At 46.7% G+C, this 24,739-nt stretch overlaps 1 protein-coding gene across 5 annotated transcripts in view; it reads left to right on the forward strand.

The window, feature by feature from the left end:
• Positions 1-24,739, forward strand: part of CACNA1E (calcium voltage-gated channel subunit alpha1 E) — a 484,689-nt gene that overhangs the window by 361,423 nt on the left and 98,527 nt on the right. For 3 of the 5 annotated variants that reach the window (XM_053391318.1, XM_053391315.1, XM_053391317.1), the window contains exons 20-25: positions 2,696-2,793; positions 8,424-8,480; positions 10,605-11,174; positions 14,374-14,663; positions 22,115-22,280; positions 22,738-22,867. In XM_053391318.1, the coding sequence (XP_053247293.1) occupies positions 2,696-2,793; positions 8,424-8,480; positions 10,605-11,174; positions 14,374-14,663; positions 22,115-22,280; positions 22,738-22,867 (1,311 nt within the window). The remainder of the gene's footprint in view (positions 1-2,695; positions 2,794-8,423; positions 8,481-10,604; positions 11,175-14,373; positions 14,664-22,114; positions 22,281-22,737; positions 22,868-24,739) is intronic. The other 2 variants (XM_053391316.1, XM_053391319.1) reach the window with 1 other exon arrangement.

Here is a 24,739-nt window from a genome sequence, read left to right on the forward strand (position 1 = left end):
AGTGTCAGTTGGGTGACACACACACACAAACACAACTTCAACTTCTTGCTCTTTGCAAAAGAAAAGCTGGCTCGTGATCAGTTTCTAGCTTCAAAAACAACTGCAGGAATCTCCAAAACCTGTAAACAGAGATGACAGTGAAATGTCCATTCGTTTACTGAGTTCCATTTGTGAATCGCTTCGATTTAACAATAACACATAAAACAATTTCAGATATAGAACAGTTCAGATTAAATGCAGGCGCAACCTGGGATTTAAAAGACAAGCAAACTCCACTTAAAAGGCTTGTTTAAGAAGGAATGTCTTCGACAGTCTCTGAGAAGATGATAAAGACCACATCTGCCTGATATGTAATGGGAGGCAGTTTGAATGGGCAGCTGCCTCCATGAATGTGACTTGCTTCCAAGTATCCATGCTTGGGGCTGAGGTCTTAGGACTTAGAAGTCAGTTCCAGGTCTGCTCACCTTCATGTGATGCAGTGTTGTCAAGATTTTTAAAAGCTTTAACTTCAAATTTGATTTCAAAAACAACTGGTTTCAGCTCGAAATTGGAGTCATAAGTGGTTCCACAGAATAAATTTTTTTCCCTTCCAGTAGCACCTGGAGGCAGTGAGAGTTTTTACTTTCTTGGGCTCCATGATCCCTGCAGATGGTGACTGCAGTCATGAAATTAAAAGACGCCTGCTTCTTGGGAGAAGGGCAATGACAAACCTAGACAGCATCTTAAAAAGTAGAGACATCACCTTGCCAACAAAGGCCTGTATAGTTAAAGCTATGGTTTTCCCAGTAGTGATATATGGAAGTGAGAGCTGGACCATAAAGAAGGCCGATTGCCGAAGAATTGATGCTTTTGAATTATGGTGCTGGAGGAGACTCTTGAGAGTCCCATGGACTGCAAGAAGATCAAACCTATCCATTCTGGAGGAAATCAGCCCTGAGTGCTTACTGGAAGGACAGATCCTGAAGCTGAGGCTCCAATACTTTGGCCACCTCATGAGAAGAGAAGACTCCCTGGAAAAGACCCTGATGTTGGGAAAGATGGAGGGCACAAGGAGAAGGGGACGACAGAGGACGAGATGGTTGGATAGTGTTCTCGAAGCTACCAGCATGAGTTTGACCAAACTGCAGGAGGCAGCGGAAGACAGGAGTGCCTGGCGTGCTCTGGTCCATGGGGTCACGAAGAGTTGGACACGACTAAACGACTAAACAACAACAACAGCACCTTAGAGACCAGCTAAGTTTGTTATTGGTATGAGCTTTCATACCAACTTCATGAAAGCTCATACCAATAACAAACTTAATTGGTATCGAAGGTGCTACTGGAAGGAATTTTTTTTTATTTTGTTTCGACTACGGCAGACCAACATGGCTACCTGCCTGTAACTAGAACTCTGGTTCCACAGGTCTCATCTTGCTCTGTGGTTACCTCTCCGATAATTCTGTTTGCAAAGTTGGATGTGATTTTCAGTCTTATAACTAGAGGTTCCTGGGTTGCAAACTGGAAATGCACAGTGTCCCTTTGAATTCCAGGATGCACTGGGGAACAAGGCACCCATAGCTTTCCTTGGCTCTGCTCCCTGCTCCCTTTTCCTGCCTGCTCTAGAACTTTAGTACTTAAGCTGTTTAACAGAGCACTTGGAGAGCAGTGGTGGTGTGATAGATGGGAGAAGCCTGTTACATCTGTGAATTTAAAGTGACCATGCAGACCTCTGTGTTGCAGCCGGGCAGCTGCTCTTATAACAAAGCTCATAACATGTGAGAAAATAGTGAATTCTGCTATGTTCCCTTTTAACCAACTCCTTTGTCTTTTATTTAGGATAAATAAGGTATACTATTCATTGCATCAAATTGTAGATTTCAACAGAAGTCTTATAAAGTTCAACGAAAAAAGCAGAAGACCCAGTAGATCTGTTCATTCTATAGTCAGTTCATGTATAAGGTCCATACATGTATAAGTGTCTGTTCCACATGTCTGTTAATAGAGTCCAATAATCCACATGAAGGGTTGTTATAGTTCCACAGAATCCTTTCACAGAGTCTAAGACGAGGATTTCTGGAATATTAGCCTTGTTTTGCCATCATTGGCTTCATCAGTAGTACAGGCTCAAATGTAATATGAACTGACTATAATGAATGAGGGACGCGGGTGGCGCTGTGGGTAAAACCTCAGCGCCTAGGGCTTGCCGATCGCATGGTCAGCGGTTCGAATCCCCGCGGCGGGGTGCGTTCCCATTGCTCGGTCCCAGCGCCTGCCAACCTAGCAGTTCGAAAGCACCCCCGGGTGCAAGTAGATAAATAGGGACCGCTTACCAGCGGGAAGGTAAACGGCGTTTCCGTGTGCGGCTCTGCCTCGCCAGGGTAGCTTTGTCACGCTGGCCACGTGACCCAGAAGTGTCTGCGGACAGCGCTGGCTCCCGGCCTCTTGAGTGAGATGAGCGCACAACCCTAGAGTCTGGCAAGACTGGCCCGTACGGGCAGGGGTACCTTTACCTTTACCTTTTTATAATGAATGAACTGATCTACTGGGTCTTCTGCTTTTTTCGTTGTACTTTATAAGACTTCCTTTGAAATGTACAATTTGATACAATGAATAGTATACCTTATTTATTCGAAAGTACAGCCAGTTACGTCTTGTGTGTTTATTGTGTATGCTTCACATAACCATAGGTTTGTTGTTGTTCTGTTTTTTTATTTAGGATGAGCAGGAAGAAGAAGAGGCTTTCAATCAGAAGCATGCCTTACAGAAAGCCAAGGAAGTCAGTCCAATGTCTGGTCCCAACATGCCTGCTATAGAGTGAGTGGCCTCGTCCATCATAGGGCACCCTCTCTTCTCCCCCTAAAACTTGTTATGGTCATGACGATTGCGTTCACATTCAAAAGAAAGAGAAATCCCTCTGTAGACCCTAAAGCAAATTTGGTGGTTGCCACTCAGGTGAAAGTTCTTAGAGGTTTCAAGGAAAGCCAAAATATTGTTTAGTTGAGGTTTCTGCATTTTTCATGCGGCTTCTGAGCATCCTTGGGTTACCACTAGAAAGGAAAATATGCAGTTGATTTGGAGGTTCCTCTTCAGGTGATGCACTTGAGAAACCTTGTGGAAACTCAACGAGGTTTGATCAGAAGAACAACATTTTCCCAGAAGGTTATTGCATATTCTTAGCACTGTGCAGACACCTCAGCAGTGTCAAACTTGCAAGCATTCGTGCAAAGCTAGCAGGGGAGGGATGCAGGAAAGTAGCACACTTAGCATCATGGATTCATAGGGCTGGAAGAGTTTAGATGGTTAAAAGCAGTGTGAAAACGAAAACGTTCTTAGTTCATCAAGTTGTTAGGAAGGTTTTCTCCATTCCAACACCAGCATCTTTTAAAAAGGGGGGGGGAGAGATTTGCTCCATCATTGAGGAAATTAATCCTAATCATAGCCACCTAGAACAGGGGTAGACAACCTAAGGCCCGGGGGCCGGATGCGGCCCAATCACCTTCTCAATCTGGCCCATGGACGGTCAGGGAATCAGTGTGTTTTTACATGAGTAGAATGTGTGCTTTTATTTAAAATGCATCTCTGGATTATTTGTGGAGCATAGGAATTTATTCATCCCCCCCCCAAAAAAAATATAGTCCAGCCCACCACATGGGCTGAGGGACAGTGGACCGGCCCACAGCTGAAAAAGGTTGATGACCCCTGGCCCCTGACCTAGAACTTGGTCTCCAAGTCCCTTCTCTTGACATGTTTGCTTGTCAAATCTACTAGATCAGGTAGGATTCCTTTAAATGGGATCACACCTTTCCTGAGGGTACATTGAATTGTTCTATCCCAATGGCTTTCCATTTGGCAGCAGCCACCATGTGCAGGCTTTAGCCAGAGAGCTGGCCTAAATACTTTGTCCAGAGAGACCCTGAGCCCATTCATATGTTACTGGGGTGGTAGAGTTGCCCCCGCACAGCTTCTCCCTTCTGGCTGCCTCCCACCCTGTGAGAATGTCCTCATTTCACACTTGTAAGCCAGAATGTATTGCATCTCTAGCTTCAGTGGCCCTGGTGGGAAAGGGATGCTACTCTGCAAAGTGCCCACGTGATGCAGTCTACTCATGGGATGCAAATATTTTTACATCAGCTGTGAGGTGGGGAAGCCAAAAACAAGGCTCCAGCTCTGCAGCATCAACTATGTCCCGCTGCTAACTTGCTGCCTCTAATGCTTCCTTGGCTTATGCAAATAACTAATAAGATCAAACAAATTGGCCTAAACCCTGAAAACCTTTTTTTGGGAACTCTGAATAAGGCAAAAGCAATTATCACTCAGAGACTTTACGATGTCGAATTACAACAAGAAGACGCCCTACTCCTGGAGACGTATAGATGTTTAAAAGCTTGGCCTAATTTTGCAGCTGCCCCTTACTTAACTAACATCACTAACGAAGCTTATAGATGGGCTTTCTCTAGAGCCCGCTTTGAGACAATGCCCTCAGCAGTGCTGTACGGCAAATTCACGCGGGTACCAATGCATGCGCGCCTCTGCCCCTGTATGTCTAATAAGGTAGAATCTGTCACACACATCCTTCTATTTTGCGAATTTTATAGTGAAGAGCGAGTTCAACTTATTTTGCCGCTTTTATCAAAATTCATACCCCTACAACATTATTTGGAATCCTCCCCCGAAATTCTACGAAAATACCTTCTGGAAGATTCCTCAAGCTCAATATCATATGAGGTGGCCAAATTTTGCACTTTAGTAATCAGGAAGCGTAAATCTCTTCTGTTGAATGGCACACTGCGAAGTTCCCTTGTGTAATCCTTTTTTTTTTCTTTTCTGATGTTGTTGTTGATTTCTTTTTGTTTGATCTTGTGGTGTTTAGTGTCACTGGCTTTTGCCGTAATAAAACTTGGTAATGCTTCATGCCTCTAGGGCACAGGGAAAATGCTGGAATTAAGAGTATCTTTGGGAAGAAGCGTGGGAAGAAGTGAGGGTTGAGAAGAAAGATGCAGTTAGCCAGTCCTATTCCATTGCAGTAGATCACTCCACCATAGCTGTCAACTTTCAGATTTGAAAATAAGGGATCAACAGCCTCCAAAATAAGGGATCAGCAGCCTCACCTGTCCCGGGGACAGTCTACGGGATATCTAACAATCTGGGATAGCAGCGGGAAGCAACGGGAAATAGCACTGGAATAAGGGAATTTCCCGCAAAAAAGGGGAAGGTTGATAGCTATGCACTCCACCTTTGAAGCAGTAATAAAAATGCTGCAAAGTGAATTTGAAGAATATTTAGTGGTGCTGCTTCACTGAAGTCCTTCTAGCTCAGGGGTCAGCAAACTTTTTCAGCAGGGGGCCGGTCCACTGTCTCTCAGACCTTGTGGGGGGCCGGACTATATTGGGCGGGGGGGAAGGAATGAATTCCTATGCCCCACAAATAACCCAGAGATGCATTTTAAATAAAAGGACACATTCTACTGATTCCTGGTCCGTCCGTGGGCCGGATTTAGAAGGGGTTTGGGCCTTAGTTTGCCTACCCATGTTCTAGCTCTTGGGAACTGGGTGGAGAGCCAAAACTTGAGCAAAAGCTCCCTTGTCTTATGAGGAGCTCTGAACAATGGCAGTGAAGGAAAACCGGTCCATTCTTGGCTGCAGCAGCAGAAGTCCCAGAAGTAACAAACATCCCAATCGAATGTTCCACGGCTATGCTAGAGTAAGGGTGCTTGCATGCTGAAAAGTACGACAGATTGGATGCTGGTGTATGAAAGGATAGGAATGTCTGCATCTTGGCTGTGTGGACCTGGATATGGGGGAGTGCTGGCCACAAGGATTTGGCGCATGGTGATAGTCTTGGGTGCCCACAAGCTTCCATCTCTGGCGCAAGGGAGTGTTTCCAAGTGGGTCGGTTTGCGGTTTGTATGTGGATATGATGTGCTGCATTTGAGAGGCTGAATTTCATGGGTGCTCACAGATTAAATGGGTTTTGTGGGTGATGCGTGTAACACAAACGCGTTACAATATATGTGTGCACATTGCAATATGTCCATGCTATCATATGTGCATAGGTGCAGGGGGGAGGGGGAGCAGTCGTCAGTCCTCGCCCCCCCCCGCCCCGCCCCAGAACGGTGTATCTCTAGTTATTATGAGGAATTAAAATGGAATCATAAAAATGGTCTTAAAATCCACTATCGGTTTTTGGTTTTTTAAAAATGTAATGGCTAAGAATCAGCCTTCAAACATTACACAGGAGTCTTACCATATGCATACACACATGTTTTGCTGAAATATACCCCCCTCACACACATTTTGAATCTTGAAATGATGCCCCTGTTTCTGCCACTCCTAGTACAGAAAAGCCCTGATAACCATGAGATATGGACTTGCCTATAATACAAGATTTTACGCATATTTGTGTCTTTCTTCACGGTTGATTCTGCAGGCTCAGAAGAAGTTACTATTCTTTAGTGAATCCTGCTAATTCATCCTCTGTGCATTTTTATTTGCATGTTGGAGGCCTGGATTCTCAAATTTTCAGAAACATTGTGGTTTCTGCTTTTGATGTCTTCATTCTATGGTACTCCGCTATTCATGCTATCAAAAGTGTTGGCTGCACTCCTTCCATGTCTTCTGTATTCTTACGTTTCCAGAATGGGTAGGTTGGAGCCGCAGCCAAGTAGCCAACCACATTACTCCCATAACTTCAAAACCGGGCCTGTTTCCATTTCACATATCTTTTCAGTTCAAATTGTTCGCCAGAGAACCCCTTTGTGTGTCTACCACAAAGTTCCAGTGCACTGTGGAGTATTCTGGAGCGTGCTTTAGAGCACACTGCTCACCCAAAACATGGACTTGGACTACTGCAATGCGCTCTACGTGGGGCTACCTTTGAAGGTGACTCGGAAACTGCAATTAATCCAGAATGTGGCAGCTAGACTGGTGACTGGGAGCAGCCGCCGAGACCATATAACACCGGTCCTGAAAAACCTACATTGGCTCCCAGTACGTTTCCGAGCACAATTCAAAGTGTTGGTGCTGACCTTTAAAGCCCTAAATGGCCTCGGTCCTGTATACCTGAAGGAGCGTCTCCACCCCCATCATTCTGCCCGGACGCTGAGGTCCAGCGCCGAGGGCCTTCTGGTGGTTCCCTCACTGTGAGGTTACAGGGAACCAGGGAGAGGGCCTTCTCAGTAGTGGCGCCTGCCCTGTGGAACGCCCTCCCACCAGATGTCAAAGAGAACAACAACTACCAGACTTTTAGAAGACATCTGAAGGCAGCCCTGTTTAGGGAAGCTTTTAATGTTTGATGTATCACATCATTTTAATATTTTTGGAAGCCGCCCAGAGTGGCTGGAGAAGCCCAGCCAGATGGGCGGGGTATAAATTATTATTATTGTTGTTGTTGTTGTTGTTGTTGTTGTTGTTGTTGTTGTTATTATTATATTACAACTTAAAAACAAGATTAAAATACAACATTGAAACATTGAAACATTAAAACATCAAAATGCAGCCTCATCACAGGAGGAGAAAGGAAAAAAGAAAGTGGGGGAGGGAATCAAATTGACTCCAAGCCAAAGGCCAGGCGGAACAACTCTGTCTTACAGGCCCTGCGGAAATGAATAGGCAATGAAGAAAAGACCATACATGGTATAATTTGTATTGTGTTGTCACTTTAGATTAGAGGAAATTTATGCATATGTACTGCTTTAACAGATAACAGCTATGTATATTGAGCAGGCCCCACCCTTTTGGACTTGCTCAGCTTTTGGAGAGTGATCCCACTGAGCCATTCTTGCTAGCAAAAGACACCCTTTGTTTTCTCACCACCCAGATCTCTTTACCAGCATTGCTACTTGCGGTCCTTATCTTGAAGTGCTGGGCATCACCTCAGGTTTCAGGCGGGCAGAAGCATAAACACTCCCATTGAGCTTTGACCCTCGGCCCACGCAGCTCTCTGTGCATATAAGCAAGTGTAGAGCAATTGTTTTCATGTAGCTTATATTTTGTATACTGGCCATTTCCTAGCTGTACAGAAGAGGATATCCTCTGCTCTCCTGTGTTCATATTTAATGTCATGTACAGTGGTACCTCTGGTTACGTACTTAATTTGTTCCAGAGGTCCGTTCGTAACCTGAAACTGTTCTTAACCTGAAGCGCCACTTTAGCTAATGGGGCCTCCCGCTGCCACCACGCCGCCGCTGCGCAATTTCTGTTCTCATCCTGAAGCAAAGTTCTTAACCCAAGGTACTATTTCTGGGTTGGTGGAGTCTGTAACCTGAAGCGTATGTAACCCGAGGTACCACTGTACTTGAGTGAGGTGTGGATTATGAATGACATCTGTGCACAAGTGATAGACCACCCCTGGCTCTCTGTTTGAGCATCTGTGGAGTTGTACGCCCTGGGAGTGCGGAGACTGTGTGACAATGTCATAGACTGAACCCATGCGTTTTTCTTCCCCAGAAGAGACAGGAGGAGGCGACACCACATGTCGATGTGGGAACCGCGCACCAGCAACCTGTATGTGTGCATGTGACTGCTTGTTGTGAGAGATTTTGTGTGTGTACGTGAAAGACTTGCTTTGTGAGGTTTGTGTGTGTGTTACTTTGTGCTTGTGTCGTGTGAATATGTATGTAGGTACGTGTGCGAACCAACCCCCTGTGAATTAGTGTGGGCCCATAATTTGTGCGTGTTCTATTTGTACAAGTGTGTGTGTGTTCGTTCGCATTGTGTGCCTCTGGGTGGTGGTGCGATGTGTACCTATGAAGCATCTTAACATCACTATCAGGTTGTGTGTATGTGTGTACATTTCTACACAAACACACACACACATTTCTCTATATATATTTGTGTAGGCAAAATTAAGTTGTACTCTGTGGGTGTGGGTGCTTGCTGACATGTGTCAAGCAGTGTGAGTGTGTGTTTTGTGTGTGTATGTATGCCTGCGTTGGTACGTCTGTCTGTTCACAGTGTTCCTGTGTGCAGTTCTTACAATATTTTATAAACCCACAAAACACCCTCAGAACAGTCAATGCTACAGACAGGTGTTCTCATGACAGAAATCTCACTGGAGCTTTAAGTCCCTTTGGAATATCCTATCAAGAGAAACGGCCGTAAGACTAGATGAACATTACATGCCAGAAATGACGGATAGGTCAGTCAGTACAGAATGAAGCTCTCAATTTCAAGGTCATGGGTGCAAGCCCCAAGTTGGGCAAAAGTTTTTTGCCTTCCAAGGGCTAGATGGCTCTCGTTCTCCTTTCCAACTCCACAATTCTATGCAGAGAGTTTAGCTTTGTGAGTGATGGCACACCTTCACTAAAAATGCTCAAGTCCCCAGAAACTCAAAGCCAGAATCTGGGAATTCTCTGTGCATTTACTCACAAGTAAGTTGCCCTTTGTGCCATGGAGAATCAGTTTGAATGGCAGCCTTAGTGGGTGGGGGTGATAACAAGAGATGAGAGGCACTGCTCAGCTCTCAAGATAAGACTTTGGGTCTATAACGGGTCTGGGGTGGACTTTGCTCCCAAGTCCTTCTGCTGAGCAGCTAGACCAGGCTTCCTCAACCTCGGCCCCCCATATGTTTTTGGCCTACAACTACCATGATCCCTAGCTAGCAGGACCAGTGGTCAGGGATGCTGGGAATTGTGGTCTCAAAACATCTGGAGGGCCGAGGTTGTTGAAGCCTGATCTAGACAGAGTGGTTTAAATGAGGCTTGGCACTGCATGCCTCTCCTTTCGCTGTCCCTGCCTGCACCCAGAGCATGGGTCCCACTGCCCTTCCTTCCCCTGCTGTCTGATCCTCACCCCCTGCAGAGCCGTAATGGAAATGTCCCATTTGCCTTCTAGGTGGGCCGGCTCTGACTGGCCCCTGCTCTTTCACGCAACAGCACACAAACGAACATGGCTGTTTGCACATGTTTCCTTGCTCAACTGAACTGCAGATTTATTTAAAATTAACGCACAAGCAGAATGATGCCATGGACTTAGGCTATATGGTGGGGGCGGGGGCAGGTAAAGGGACCCCTGACCGTTAAGTCCAGTCGCAAACGACTCTGGGATTGTGGCGCTCATCTTGCTTTACTGGCCAAGGGAGCCGGCGTTTGTCCGCAGACAGTTTTTCCAGGTCATGTGGCCAGCAGGACTAAGCCGCTTCTGGCGAACCAGAGCAGTGCACAGAAACGCCATTTACCTTCCCGCCGGAGTGGTACCTATTTATCTACTTGCACTTTGGCATGCTTTTGAACTGCTAGGTTGGCAGGAGCAGGAACTGAGCGACGGGAGCTCACCCCATCACAGGGATCGTTAAAAAAAGACGCTTCTTTGTTTTGGTGATTGTGTCCTGTTTCTTTATGTGCATTCCCCTGTCGCTTGGGACATGTGGGGTGGGGTAGTTTGTAGTTATCTGTGGATCTCATACACGTGGGCCTGATTCTCTCAAGATCCTGCAGATGGTGTGATTTTTGAAGGGCTGAGAAATTCCATTGGCTGGGCTGTCTATTTGTGAAATGCAGGGGAGCAGAGAATCAAGTCTCCGTATGTGATGTTTGAATGGTGGCAGGTGCATGCTGTATGTACTGGTTTGTATTCTTGTGTTTCTGGCAGGGCGCAGGTGGACTGAACCCCTTTGTTTTCCTTCCCCAGGAGGGAGAGGAGAAGGAGGCATCATATGTCTGTGTGGGAACAGCGGACCAGCCAGCTGCGCCGCCACATGCAGATGTCCAGCCAGGAGGGCATCAACAAGGACGACCCTTCTCTGCTCAACCCTCATGCCAACGCTTTTCGGAGGAGAAGGCTGCTGGAGAACAGCGGCCTCGAAAAGAACGAGGAGGAGCGGGCGGAAAGGTCAGAGCGGGCAAACGAAGAAGGGCCGGCCCTGCAAATCCCAGGTTCCAATCCCTGCCCAGGCAGCAAGGAAGACCAGAAGAGCGCGTGGCACCACAAATCCTTCCACGGGAACTGCGATCTGAACGAGCAGGAAGGCGGAGCGAGCGTGACCTTTGAGGACAGGGCCCGACTCAGGCAAAGCCAGAGGCGTAGCCGACATCGCAGGGTGAGGACGGAAGCCAAGGAGAACAGGTCAGCCAGCCAAGAGGCCGGCCCCGAAGCGGTCAGCCCCGCAGAGGGAGAGCAGAACCAGGAGCAGAAGAAGAACGAGGAGGAAAAGGAGGGCTTGATCGAAAAGGAGCCGGTGGTTGGCGAGGAGCTGAAAAGGTAAGGGGCGCAAGGGGAAACCAAGAACACTCACGTGGGGAATGATATATAATGAATTGAAGAAGATGTTTAAAATAACGTTTGAAAAAACAAACAAACCCAGAAGTCATTAACTGGCCATGCTGGATCATCATTGGGTGGTGGGCAATGAGAATTTTTACACGTTCAGATGGTGTAGGAATTACAGCATTATTTGCATGACCATAGAGTGTGCGTGAGGTAGCTGTCAAGTTGGCTGGAAGCCAGAGCCAAACCACCTGGCACAGAAAATAAGAAGCAGGGGGAAAGCGCTAGGATCGAAGAGAACATGATAATTCATTTGCAATGTTTTTTTATATTTTTTTAAAAAATCAGATATTTTTATTGTCCTATAACAAATAACTTACAACAAAAACATCTCTCTCTCTCTACAATGCAGAAGCACATGCGTAATTTTTTCTTAAAGCTGGCAGGCTTATATTATTATAAATCTGTCTTTTGTGTATGAGTCTTTTCTCTTTTGAATTCTCGGCTTGTTTCTTTGTGTGCTAGTTGAATTACTTTCAGAGAATATAATGCCGTTCTGTGCAGTTTGACACCTTTTTCTTTTCTTTTGGCACCTCTTTCTAAGCAAAGTTACACAAACACATTTTTAGTTGGCCATGAAAACAGTGCCCTCTCAGATTCCTAATTATTGGTCTGGCCATGCTACACGTTGCAAGCAGTAATTTTTTGCTGCCCGAAGATGCAGGGATGGAAAGTGTGATAGATGGATCTGTGTATTTGTTCTTCTCCTCAACAAGCAGCAGCGCCGTCAAACAAAGCTGCTGAACACAGACTCAAATACGCTGCCACCCCCATCTCCTCTTTCCCTTCTCGGCTGTTGCGCCTGTCGATTATGTATGCTGCAAACCCATTGCTGGCCCCTAAGACATGTCGCTGTCTGAGCAGGGCCAGCAAATGCCCCCGTCCATCCAGCCAAGGTGCCCAGTTACTGTGCATGGGACACGGGTGGCGCTGTGGCCTAAACCACTGAGCCTCTTGGGTTTGCCAATCAGAAGGTCGGCGGTTCGAATCCCCGAGACGGGGTGAGCTCCCGTTGCTCTGTCCCAGCTTCTGCCAACCTAGCAGCTCGAAAGCACACCAGTGCAAGTAGATAAATAGGTTCCACTGTGGCGGGAAAGTAAACGGCGTTTCTGTGCACTCTGGCTTCCATCACGGTGTCCCATTGTGCCGGAAGCGGTTTAGTCCTGCTGGCCACATGACCCAGAAAGCTGTCTGTGGACAAACGCCGGCTCCCTTGGCCTTTGACTGGACTTAACCATCCAGGGGTCCTTTACGTTTACCTTGCCCAATTACCCGAAGGCCGGGAAAGTTATTTTGGTACATGAGGCCAGAAATTCCACATGCATCAACCCCAGTCTCTGGCAGTCAGTGAGGAAAGTTCACTAAGAATGTAGTCAGTTGTTAAGACTGTTAATAAGGGCTGAAGGAACCAGAATGGTTTCTGAAGCCAATGTACTAAGAGCCTCCGCAGTCTTTGACCCTCACCCTGGCAAGCTTCTGAGCAGCTGGAGCTGGCAAACTGAAATTAGCAGCTTTCCCTCGAATCTGAATTCTAGAGTTCAGTCAGGTCTGATCTTAAAGGATGGTCCTAGAATCTGGATCCTGGTCAGGTGGCTGGTTACTTGCAGCACCCACAATTCACCAGCAATATACCATGAAGCAATATATTTTTAGGACCCTGGAGATCTTGAAAATGGTGATTGAGGACAGGTAATGGAAGGGGATTCAGAAGTGGATGGTGTCTCCTTCCAGTTTTCTTTCTGGGACGTTTTGCACATTCGCAGTACGCTAGGACTACCATATATCTGGATTTTCCCGGACATAACCGGGATTTCAAAGGCAGAAATGATGTCTGAGGGAAATGTGGCGCTTTGTCCTGGACCTTAGGCAAGTCAATCGAAAGAAAGGTCAACAATTTTGGGGGTCTTTCTAGAAAAAGTTCAACAACCTTCGGGGTGTCCTGGTTTTTACTTTCAGGTTACTTTTAATTTGATTTGTTGTATTCTAGCAGACTAAAATTCAGCATTAACAATCCAAGCACTTAAGGGGGGTGACTGTTTTTTTATATATGCTTCTGTGTGGAATGATTGTTCCAATTTCTGAAATCAGGAGGTGTTAATTATTCTGGTTTTAATTAAGTTTGCAATCAAATGGTGTGAGCTGAGTGCAGATGTGCCTAAAGTTTTTCACTCTTCCCTCCTCTATTTTTAAACCAGCCCACAACTTTCCTTGGCAGCTGCTATAGTTTAGGGGAGGGATGCAGGTGGCGCTGTGGGTTAAACCAAAGAGCTTAGGGCTTGCTGATCAGAAGGTCAGTGGTTCGAATCCCCATGACAGGGTGAGCTCCCGTTGCTTGGTTCCTGCTCCTGCCAACCTAGCAGTTCAAAAGTACGAAGTAGATAAATAGGTACCGCTCCGGTGGGAAGGTAAAAGGCGTTTCCGTGCGCTGCTCTGGTTCGCCAGAAGCGGCTTAGTCATGCTGGCCACATGACCCAGAAGCTGAACGCCGGCTCCCTCGGCCAATAAAGCAAGATGAGCGCTGCAACCCTAGAGTCATCCGTGACTGGACCTAATGGTCAGGGGTCCCTTTACTTTTACCTTTACCTTTACCTTTATAGTTTAGGGGCTGTGAGCAATGACATTCCCAGTTCAGATCTTACAGGGCAACCTTCAGGAAGCCACGTCAACCCCACCCCAATAGGTACAACAAAGAGCATGCCATAATAATTTTGCTCATTTGTTGTTACTTTTTTTCCTGCCGCAAACTAAGGCTGCTTATATATATAAATCACAACCCTCTTGAGAATCCTGGGAGAGATTATTTACACCAATTCCTAGAGCCCTTAACAGAATACGGCTCTCAGAATTCTTTTGTGGGGATGTAGGTGTGCTTTAAATATATGGTTTGTACACCGCCTACCGCGACTACCCTGTGGAGGTGTTTACACCACCTGCCCGACAGGATCCTGGCACATCTTGCAGAAGTCCTGCAAGCAGTGCTTTTGCAATGATTTGTGAGTTGGTGTATCTGGAAATGCTTTGGAAGCGTTATGTAAATGCTGGAGGCAATGTTTTTGTTCTCACTGCCCACCAGCACAGTTCCTTGGTCTCTGCCACTTCCTCTCTGTGTGAGCTTGTCTTCTCCTCCATGTAGGACCAATGAAGCCCCAGCAAAAGATGCCGAGTTTGCAGCGGCCCCCCAAGAGCCAAGCCCCTCGGAAGACCGCCTTGAGCTGGACAAAGGCAAGGATGCTAGTCCAACTGAGCAGGACGGCAGCAGCCTGGATACAAGTGAGCAGGCACTCCTGGGGGACCTGCCCAGGGAGACAGGCAGGACTATCAGCAGGAGTGAACCCGATCTCTCCTCCGTCACAACCAACCTGGAGAAAGCCACCGAGAGCACCACCATCATGATTGACGTCCAAGACTCTGCTGTGGTACAGAGTGAGGATCTCTCTCTTTTCCCGTTTGACAAAAAAGCTCAAGGGTGTTCAAGGGTGACTAGGAATAGTGCCGTGTGGGTCTGCCAAACATTTTTTTGTGGGATGGGGGATCAGGGCATCTCAAAGGCCCAGTGTGGTGTAGTGGTTAAGAGCGGTAGTCTCGTAATCTGGGGAACAGGGTTCGTGTCTCTGCTCCTCCACATGCAGCTGCTGGGTGACCTTGGGCTAGTCACGCTTCTCTGAAGTCTCTCAGCCCCACTCACCTCACAGAGTGTTTGTTGTGGGGGAGGAAGGGAAAGGAGAATGTTAGCCGCTTTGAGACTCCTGAAGGGGAGTGAAAGGCGGGATATCAAATCCAAACTCTTCTCTTCTTCTCTTCTTGATTTTGTGGGAATGTTCAGGGAGGCAGGAGAGGTTATATTGTTTGTTAACATCCTTCCTAACTTGCACTAGCAAGTTCCTTAGCAGAGTTTTAGATTCTTCTTTTTACGCACAGCAGCTAGCTGGTTGCAGGCTCGTTCAAGCCTCTCACTATCATACAATTCAGTACTGAACTGTATGTTCCTGGTGAGTCCCCCTTTTATCCCTCTCAAAAGAATAAACACATGACAATCTTATTTAAAGTCAATAAAAGAAGTTTACCCACAACATCATCAGTTCACAGTTGGATCCCTGAAGGCAGACTTAGTTACAAAGTCTATACATGTGGAACTATCCCATATGGGAATAATCTCAGTGTCCACTATTGGCTAAAAGCCAATAGAGCATCTCTAGCTAAAAAGCTGTTGCTCCTATGACAGAGGAAGTCAAAGAGCAAGAGAGTGCTGCGTGCCTTGTGCTTTTCTTACCTGCACAGGTAAGGTCACGCCCACCTCTAGTCGCATGCAAAGGAAGTATGTCCCAGCCCAGGAGGAAACAGGAAGTTCCGACTGGCTGGACCAAACATCCCCTTGCATGTCCACTCTAGGAAAACAAGGAATGTTGTATTTGACTGCTACTTATGTATCACATCCCACATATTTCTCTACACGTGGATGATTTTCAGCAGGTTGTATCAATCCAGCTGTACTGAAAAGTGCTAAACTTTGAAGCAGCATGGGGAGATAATTAAAGTTCCTTCTGTGGCATTATATCTAGGATGGCCCAGTTCGCACATGGAAGTCTGCACTTTAAGTCGATACACGACTGTGACAGACAGTGAACGAGAAACCCGTCTGTTTCCTTTTTAACAGGAGGTCAGCAACTGGTGCTGTTGAGGTACTGCTTAGCCGCACAGCTGCCAACCTGAAAATGGAACAGGGATGTACTAGGAAAAATGGCTGCATGGAATGTGTTTTCTGGACACTCCTTTCGGTGTGAGAGATAGGTTGCAGCTATGGCTTTGTAAGGCCAACCTTCTTGCAAACATGGCCCTGCGACAAAAGTAGTTTCTGACCAAGGGAACAAGGACCTAGAATCATAGAATCATAGAGTTGGAAGAGACCACAAGGGCCATCACGTCCAACCCCCTGCCAAGCAGGAAACACCATCAGAGCACTCCTGACATATGGTTGTCAAGCCTCTGCTTAAAGACCTCCAAAGAAGGAGACTCCACCACACTCCTTGGCAGCAAATTCCACTGTCGAACAGCTCTTACTGTCAGGAAGTTCTTCCTAATGTTTAGGTGGAATCTTCTTTCTTGTAGTTTGGATCCATTGCTCCGTGTCCGCTTCTCTGGAGCAGCAGAAAACAACCTTTCTCCCTCCTCTATGTGACATCCTTTTATATATTTGAACATGGCTATCATATCACCCCTTAACCTCCTCTTCTCCAGGCTAAACATGCCCAGCTCCCTGCTGGCTCTTAGGGGAGGAAGGGCTGCTTGAGCCTTGAAAACAGAGCTGGGGGAGGTTGTATTGTGTGAAGCAGATTTCAATTGTAGCAGCATCACTTGCACAGGGATTGCTGAAGTCAGCACCTGAGATGCCAGCAAACGTCTTCAGATATGAACTTGTAGAAAGCCACGTCAAAGGATGTATGAGCTTTGAAGGTTCATATTTGTCCCAGGCTCCGATCCAGACACACTCCCCTCCTTCTGTCAGCTTGCTTGTCGAGCAACAGTGGCAAGAGCAGCAGCAGGGGCAGCGAGGAGAGACCTTCCCCATTCTCTCCCTTCTTCCCCACCAGCAGGATATGCTGGCTAGCTGCACACTGGAGTGCAAACCCCGGGGGGCCACAATAGAAGTTAGCGCCCCAGGGATGCTGCAACGCTCCCAAGAGAGACCTGTCAAAACTGGACATGGTGTTGGTAGTCGCATGAGCAGAACTGGGTGTGCTGCCACCAAATCCCTGCAAAGCAGGGCGGGGGGGGGGGAGGGGCAATTGGAAATGTCCTCTTTCCACTCAGGCGTTCCCTAAAACCTGATCATTTTAAGCCCCATTTTTCTCCTGGTGTGGTAGGAAAAAGTAAGCTATGTTTTTTCTCGTTCAGTTCCCTCTTCCCACACACGCTGCATTTTAACTCCCCACCCCACCCTGCCCCATGTCCATTATCAGAAAAATACGGCTGTCACGTCTAGTTGCACCCTAAGTCCCAGCGACAAAAGATGGAGAATTTGATCTCTTGGCTGTGTAGGCAGAACCGCCCCTCGACCGCAAATTCAATCCGTCAGTTTTATTGTCTAGCCATAGAACAAATCGGTGAAAGGGCTGCTGAAAGCTGTCCTTCAAGACAGGAATCCAAAACAAATTTTGTTATGTAAATGCAACACATTCCAAGTCCTGCAGACTCTCTTTCCTTGCGGAATTTTTCTGGTGTATTTCAAGTCTTGTGCTGCGACCTTCTCTTGTTCTGACGAGTGCTTTCTTTCCATTCTTGCTGTTAAAATATGATGCAAAAAAACCCCCAAAGCCAGAGTTTATATGACTTGAAGCAAACTATTTATCCATATCCCACAACAGGGGGGCCATTCGGAAAGGAAGTTTTGGTGGTCACAGAGGATGCAAGAACTTTCTTCTTTTTTGTATTTTATGGATAGAATATATTTTTAAGGCTCTTGGCAGGTTTGGGGGGGCCCTGATCCTTCTAAGTTAATGGGGGGGGCCAAGACCGCAACTGCCATCAAGTTCCCTCATCTTTCCCTCATAGCATGCAGCTATAGAAACATAGGATATGACATCAAAATGATCCACGCCATTTGCTGCCATAGGCCAAGCGGGCAAAGCATGTTGTTAAGCCACCTCACAGACTTAACTCAGCATCGTAGTTTTATTATTTCTAGTTTGTTACCTAGTTCAGTGCTGTCATCCAGTTCTGCTTGAGGTGTGTTGCCCTTTCCTTTTTATTCTATGATGTTGCCTTACACTGGTTGCATTTTGACGTAGCTCTGAACCATAGTTTAGTGTTACAACAGTGAGCCACAGTGAGCCTCAGGGACGCAGGCTCCTCCATCCCCTCTGCTCCCTCAGTGTAACCTCAAGGAGATGACCAGAAACTCCTGCTTTCATTCTAACTAGCCACATTTCGGCGTGTCACCTGGACCCTAAATGGTGCTTCATCTTAGCTATGAAGTTGAGATGAAGCAAGTCAGCTGCGGTCCAATGTCTGCTAGTTTCAGACGGGGTGGAGTGGAGGACTCCCTGGTCCTGAATGGGGTAACTGTGCCCCTGAAGGACCAGGTGCGCAGCCTGGCTGTCATTCTGGACTCACAGCTGTCCGTGGAGGTGCAGGTCAATTTTGTATCCAGGGCAGCTATTTATCAGCTCCACCTGGTATGCAGGCTGAGACCCTACCTGCCCGCAGACTGTCTCGCCAGAGTGGTGCATGCTCTAGTTATCTGCCGCTTGGATTACTGCAATTCGCTCTTTGTGGGGCTACCTTTGAAGGTGACCCGGAAACTACAACTAATCCAGAATGCGGCAGCTAGACTGGTGACTGGGGGCGGCCGCCGAGACCACATAACACCGGTCTTGAAAGATCTACATTGGCTCCCAGTATGTTTCCGAGCACAATTCAAAGTGTTGGTGGTGACCTTTAAAGCCCTAAACGGCCTCAGCCCAGTATACCTGAAGGAGCATCTCCACCCCCATCATTCTGCCTAGACGCTGAGGTCCAGCGCTGAGGGCCTTCTGGTGGTTCCCTCATTGCGAGAAGCAAAGCTACAGGGAACCAGGCAGAGGGCCTTTTCGGTAGTGGCGCCCACCCTGTGGAACGCCCTCCCATCAGATGTCAAAGAGATATACAACTACCTGACATTCAGAGGACATCTTAAGGCAGTTCAGGGAAGTTTTTAATGTGTGACATCTTAGTGTATTTTTGGTCTTTGTGGAAGCCACCCAGAGTGGCTGGGGAAACCCAGCCAGACGGGCGGGGTACAAATAATAAATTATTATTATTATTATATGGTAGTTTAAATGCACCACCGTTTTTGACAAAAATGGCAAGCTGTGGCTTGATCTAAAATGGAAGTGAAAGCTTCCGAGCTCCACCTTGTGTCGGCACTAGAGGAGAGAGGGCGTGTGAGTCAGAGACGGTGGTTCATTCTTGTAACCCTAAACCACAGTTTAGCCTTACTCCTATATGGAGCTACTGACCCCGAACTTTGGTCCATGTGTTGCCTGTTCAAACAGGTATCGGCTCTACAAGCAGTGGCTTTCTGCCCCACTACTTTTGGGAGCTGGAAGTGCTGAGGGCTGAGCCTAGGACCTTTTCTGCCATTGAGCTCTGCCCCAGTTCCTCATGTAGTTTTCCTCACTAGCCAGTCTTCAGTTCCTTATCTCACCTGCTTCTGATTCCTGTCTTCTTCTCGCCTGCTTTGTTGCGTCCTTCCCCCTTTCCCATTCCTTCGCTTACAATCTTCCTGTTTCTTTGCCTTTGGTAAAGCTTTATATAAGCATCTTCTGCTCTAAATATAGTTCTCACAGGGATGGGCGACAGTCGGCCTTCATGCAAAGGACCGGCAGCTTTCGTGGGTAGCAAGGAAAGGCATCCACACCAATTCTTGCAGGTGCCCTTATGCTTCGGTAGGCTAGGGCAGAGCAATGCTACATCTATCTGCTCGTTTCTAATGTTGTGGTTTCTGCACTGTTTTCAACTTTCTTGGTTTGCCCAAGTTTGTCACAGTTATAAGCAGAAGAAGAGCTCTGTGTGGCTCTGAAATTCTTTGCTCTTCCTAAGAACATAAGAAGACCCTGCTGGATCAGAGCGCTGACCCAGGATGCTGTTCTCACAGAGCAGAACATGAGCTCAATAGCCCTCTCCTCCAGGAAATTATCTAGTCCTTCCCCTTAGCAGTCAAAGGCACCGTCCGAATAATTTGGGAGCTGATCAGTCAGCTTCTCCAAGTAGGTATCTTGGATCTGGCAGCTGTCAGAAACAAGGAGGGTGTTTCTTTAGCATTTGGCCCAGCTGCCTTCTCCTGCTATTCACAAACACCTGGAAGAATGTTCTTCTTTACCTTCCAGGTGAAAGAATTTAAATACAGAGATTAATTAATCAGCATCCCCGAAAAGTGCCTTGCTCAAGTCACTTTTGTCTCTCTTTCCCTGTGCTTGACAGCCTCTCATGTTCTCGCTATTTTCCCATTTCATCTCCTCCTAATCACCTTCTTACTAACTGCAGAACCAGGAGGTGTGAATGTAAAGCAGCAATCCCTTGCTCACACCTTTTCTGCAGAAATGTCTTCCTCTACCTGCCAGTTCTCCTGTGTTGCGTTTGCATTGCAACAGCTGGGGAAGGAAGTGTTAGACAGACAGAGCTGTAATTAGGCTGCGAATCTTCAGGCAGCGCAAGAAAAGTGCAGTATGGGCCAATGGGCGCATACATAGTTCAGCTTTAAAAAGGTTTCTAGCCTTTATGGAAGAGGAGAGATGGTGATATTCCCATTGTTAATTTTCCATGTTGCGCACTAGGCTGGTTCTACCAAGTGAATCAGAACTTTGGCCCATATTTCTGCACCTGATCTGGAGAAGCAAGAGAAATGGCAACATAGGCAGCCATAGGCATAATCAAGCATTCACCCACAGTGTGTGGGCAATATCTCTTGAAATCTCGGAAACTAGAATAATTGCTGAATAAAATGTCAAGTGTTTGGGAGCACGGCTTCCCAGCTTTGCAGAGCTCTTTGTTCTCCCCATGACTAGCTAGACCAGAATATCTCATGCAAAACAGGAGCAATTGCAGAATAAATTATGCAAATTACAGGCTGCAGAATTCTATGTTCCTTGGCCTGTAATTTGGATTGCTGGTGCGCAGAATGTTGTTGCTATTAATATTGTTGCCTGCCACCCCAATCTCTGAGGGGCGTAAGATTCCAGGGGCGGGTTCCAGGAGCTTACACAGGGTTTGGGTTTCAGAATGAGGGGCAGCAGAGACGGCAGTGTCTTTATGATATATGGTTTATTTGCACATATGCAGAACCTGAGCCTGTGATGGAGGGGTTCACAGCATTAACAAGAGGGTCTTGCTTACACCATAGCCACAGCCTTGGATTCCAAGAGAAATCAGGCATGGCTCTCTCTCTCTTCCATCTTCCAGCTTACATACAACTCAACCCTCCACTCTTGCTTTTGTCTTTCTACCTACCAGCGTGTTGAGGGAAAGCCCCCCTCATTTGTCATCTGATATAGATCCACTTCCTTTGCTACTTTAATGGCCCATACTTCGGAGAGAATAATTAGGTGCATACTTCCAACCTTGGATCAAATCTATGCTTCCAGGTGCCATAAAAAAGCTGCAGAGATAGCGCAGGATAGTGCGCACCCCGGAAATGATCTCTTTCAGCTTCTGCCTTCTGGAAGAAGGTACAGGGTTATAAAGACTAGGACTAGCTGCCTGAGAAACAGTTTTTATCCAAATGCGATTTTGGTTTTAAACACAGTGTAAGGTAGTGGGAGTATATTGTATTTAATTATGGGAAATCAGAGTTTTTAGGGGGTTAACCAGGCTGGGATAGCTGGGATAGCAGGCTTGTTGGTTTTTGAATGTCTGATGTAGATTTTTTCAATTTCGTTGTTCTGTATGGGACAATGACAATAAAGATTATCGTATTGTATCATACGTAGAGGGCCATTGCCTCACCAGGAACCTAGCCGAGCTGTTCCAGGAATTGAATTCATGCTTCATCCAGGAATTAGAAGGGTCTAGGCATCGAGCCTACCCCCCCCCAACACATATAAATATTTTTAGCCCACAACAGATACAGTTCTGCTAACAGGACTCGGCACCCATTATTTGCTGTGAGTTTATGCAAGCAGTCATTTTTTTGTATGATTGCATCTTTTTAAGTATCTTTAAGTATATTTTTGCCCACATCCCCCTGCCCCTGATTCTTGTTTCTCCTCCGGTCTCTTGTTTTCCCAAACTCTGAGACTATAAGGTAAGTAATGCATCCAGCCTATGAACTCCCTTCAGGCTTTGTGTCAAATGCATTCCCCTCCCAGCCATAGCAGTAACGGGCCTTGTTCACTTTCTAGTTAGCAACAAGACAGATGGAGAAGCCAGCCCTTTGAAGGAGGCAGAGACAAAGGAAGAGGAGGAAGCAGAGGCAGAGAAGAAGAAGAAGAAGCAGAAAAAGAAGAAACCCGTAGGCAAACCCATGGTCCCTCACAGCTCGATGTTTATCTTCAGCACCACAAACCCGTGAGATACACTGCCTTAGCTTTTCTGCTTGAAATGCATAATATGTTGGTTTTCAAGCTTGCTTAAAAAACACACTCCCGGGAACCCTTTACAACTTGCCAGGGTTCCACAGAAACCAAGTTGATTTGGGTAGGTTTCCTCACTGAAAGTTCAAGACCCATCGGCCGAGTGGCCTATGAGACTTTGGTGAGTGAAATGGGAACAGTGAGCTGGTTTGTTATCTAGGTGGGAGATCTAAGTCTGAATCACCTTGGTGTGTAAAATGTCATTGTCCTCCCCCGCCCCCCCAAAAAAAATCCAGCATCATTTCTGTCATATTCCAGTGTCATGGCCAAGTTCCAGAATGGATGCTATTTTGGAAGGTAGTTAGAGCACATGGAAGGGCCTTAAAGGAACTGTGTGTGAGAGATCGGTGACCATATATCACACTGACCACTCTGTGTTCTTTCCCTGACAGAATCCGAAGAGTCTGCCATTACATTGTCAACCTGCGCTATTTTGAAATGTGCATCCTTCTGGTGATTGCAGCCAGCAGCATTGCCTTGGCAGCGGAGGACCCCGTCCTGACCAACTCAGAGAGGAACAAAGTGATTACCCTGTTGTTGCTTTTCTGACAATGCTTGCCCCACTGTGAGATCCTAATGTAAATGAGCTCCAGTTCTCCCAGCTATAGGCCCTCTTTACAGTCCAGTATAGAACTGGGCCACATGCTTACGAGACACACAGAAATTGTTCTCTGGCTGGGCTGGGCTGTTGCAGGCTGCAGTTAGAGATTACATGTTTGAGTGTTCACATATACCAGGCGTCAGTTCAGCAAACTTTTTCAGCAGGGGGCCAGTCCACTGTCCCTCAGACCTTGTGGGGGGCAGGATTATATTTTGAAGGGGGGGAAATGAACTAATTCCTATGCCCCACAAACAACCCAGAGATGCATTTTAAATAAAAGGACACATTCTACTCATGTAAAAACATGCTGATTCCCGGACTGTCTGTGGGCCAGATTTAGAAGGCAATTGAGCTGGATCCTGCCCCCAGGTCTTAGTTTGCCTACCAATGACATATACCTTATATATTTGTCTTGATAGATGATAGATTGATAGATCGATATAGATACACACCATCTCCTAACCATCTCCGTGACAATGTAGCACACACACACACACACACACACACACACACACACACACACACAGAATGTCACAGGGAAAGATTTGCCACAGCATTCTTCTGATTGCAAAAGGCAAATAGTGAACTTTTGCCGGGTGGAACAAAATAGTAGGTTCCCCAAAGTGCTCTTTGCTCTTCCGTTGGCAAAGCCCAGTCACTTTTACTTCCCTTCCTGCAAAGGGGCAGAAACGTGTCTTGGCTAGTCTTCTGCTCTGTGGTGGCAGCTAAAAGTTGGAAATTCTCACAATAAAAATTTCCAGGTAAATTGAGCCATGGCGTCATTGCAGATATCACTGCATGGTGGTGGCAGGAGGGCAGCAATCATAGAACTCCATCCCAAGGCAGCCTTTATAGCATGGGTAGGCAAACTAAGGCCCGGGGGCTGGATCCGGCCCAATCGCCTTCTAAATCTGGCCTGCAGATGGTCCAGGAATCAGCGTGTTTTTACATGAGTAGAATGTATCCTTTTATTTAAAATGCATCTCTGGGTTATTTGTGGGGCCTGCCTGTGTTTTTTTTCATGAGTAGAATGTGTTCTTTTATTTAAAAGGCATCTCTGGGTTATTTGTCTCACATAGAAATTTGTTCATTCCCCCCCAAAAAATATAGTCCGGCCCCTAAGGTCTGAGGATCAGTGGACTGCTGAAAAAGTTTGCTGACCCCTGCTTTATAGGAACAGGTGGCTGATCTTGATCTTACACACCAATTAAATACCACTCTGGGCTCTTTCGGAGTGGAGTTGGTCCACAGGTAGCAGAGGATTGAGTCGTTCCCTCTGACCCAAAAAAGAGATTAAGTGTGGAGATAATATGTGGACATATTTTTGTGAGCTGACCAGAGAACACTGGGCAGCACATTTCTAATGGCCAATAGAAAAAGAGTCAGCAGTGGCATGAACCCTTTTCAGATTTGGCTCCTGTGCCTTGGAGGACAGAATGAGGCAAAAGCACAGGTGAAACAAGGGGAAGACTGGATTGAACAAGGACACACCTGCTGTTACGAGGAGGCTTCCTTGGCTGTTGTAGCTTGTCTCCTGGTTGTTGTTGTTGTTTAGTCATTTAGTCGTGGACCAGAGCACGCCAGGCACTCCTGTCTTCCACTGCCTCCCGCAGTTTGGTCAAACTCATGCTGGTAGCTTCAAGAACACTGTCCAACCATCTCGTCCTCTGTCATCCCCTTCTCCTTGTGCCCTCCATCTTTCCCAACATCAGGGTCTTTTCCAGGGAGTCTTCTCATGAGGTGGCCAAAGTATTGGAGCCTCAGCTTCATGATCTGTCCTTCCAGTGAGCACT

This window comes from Podarcis raffonei, chromosome 6 (genome assembly GCF_027172205.1).
Source record: "Podarcis raffonei isolate rPodRaf1 chromosome 6, rPodRaf1.pri, whole genome shotgun sequence".
NCBI lineage: Eukaryota > Metazoa > Chordata > Lepidosauria > Squamata > Lacertidae > Podarcis > Podarcis raffonei.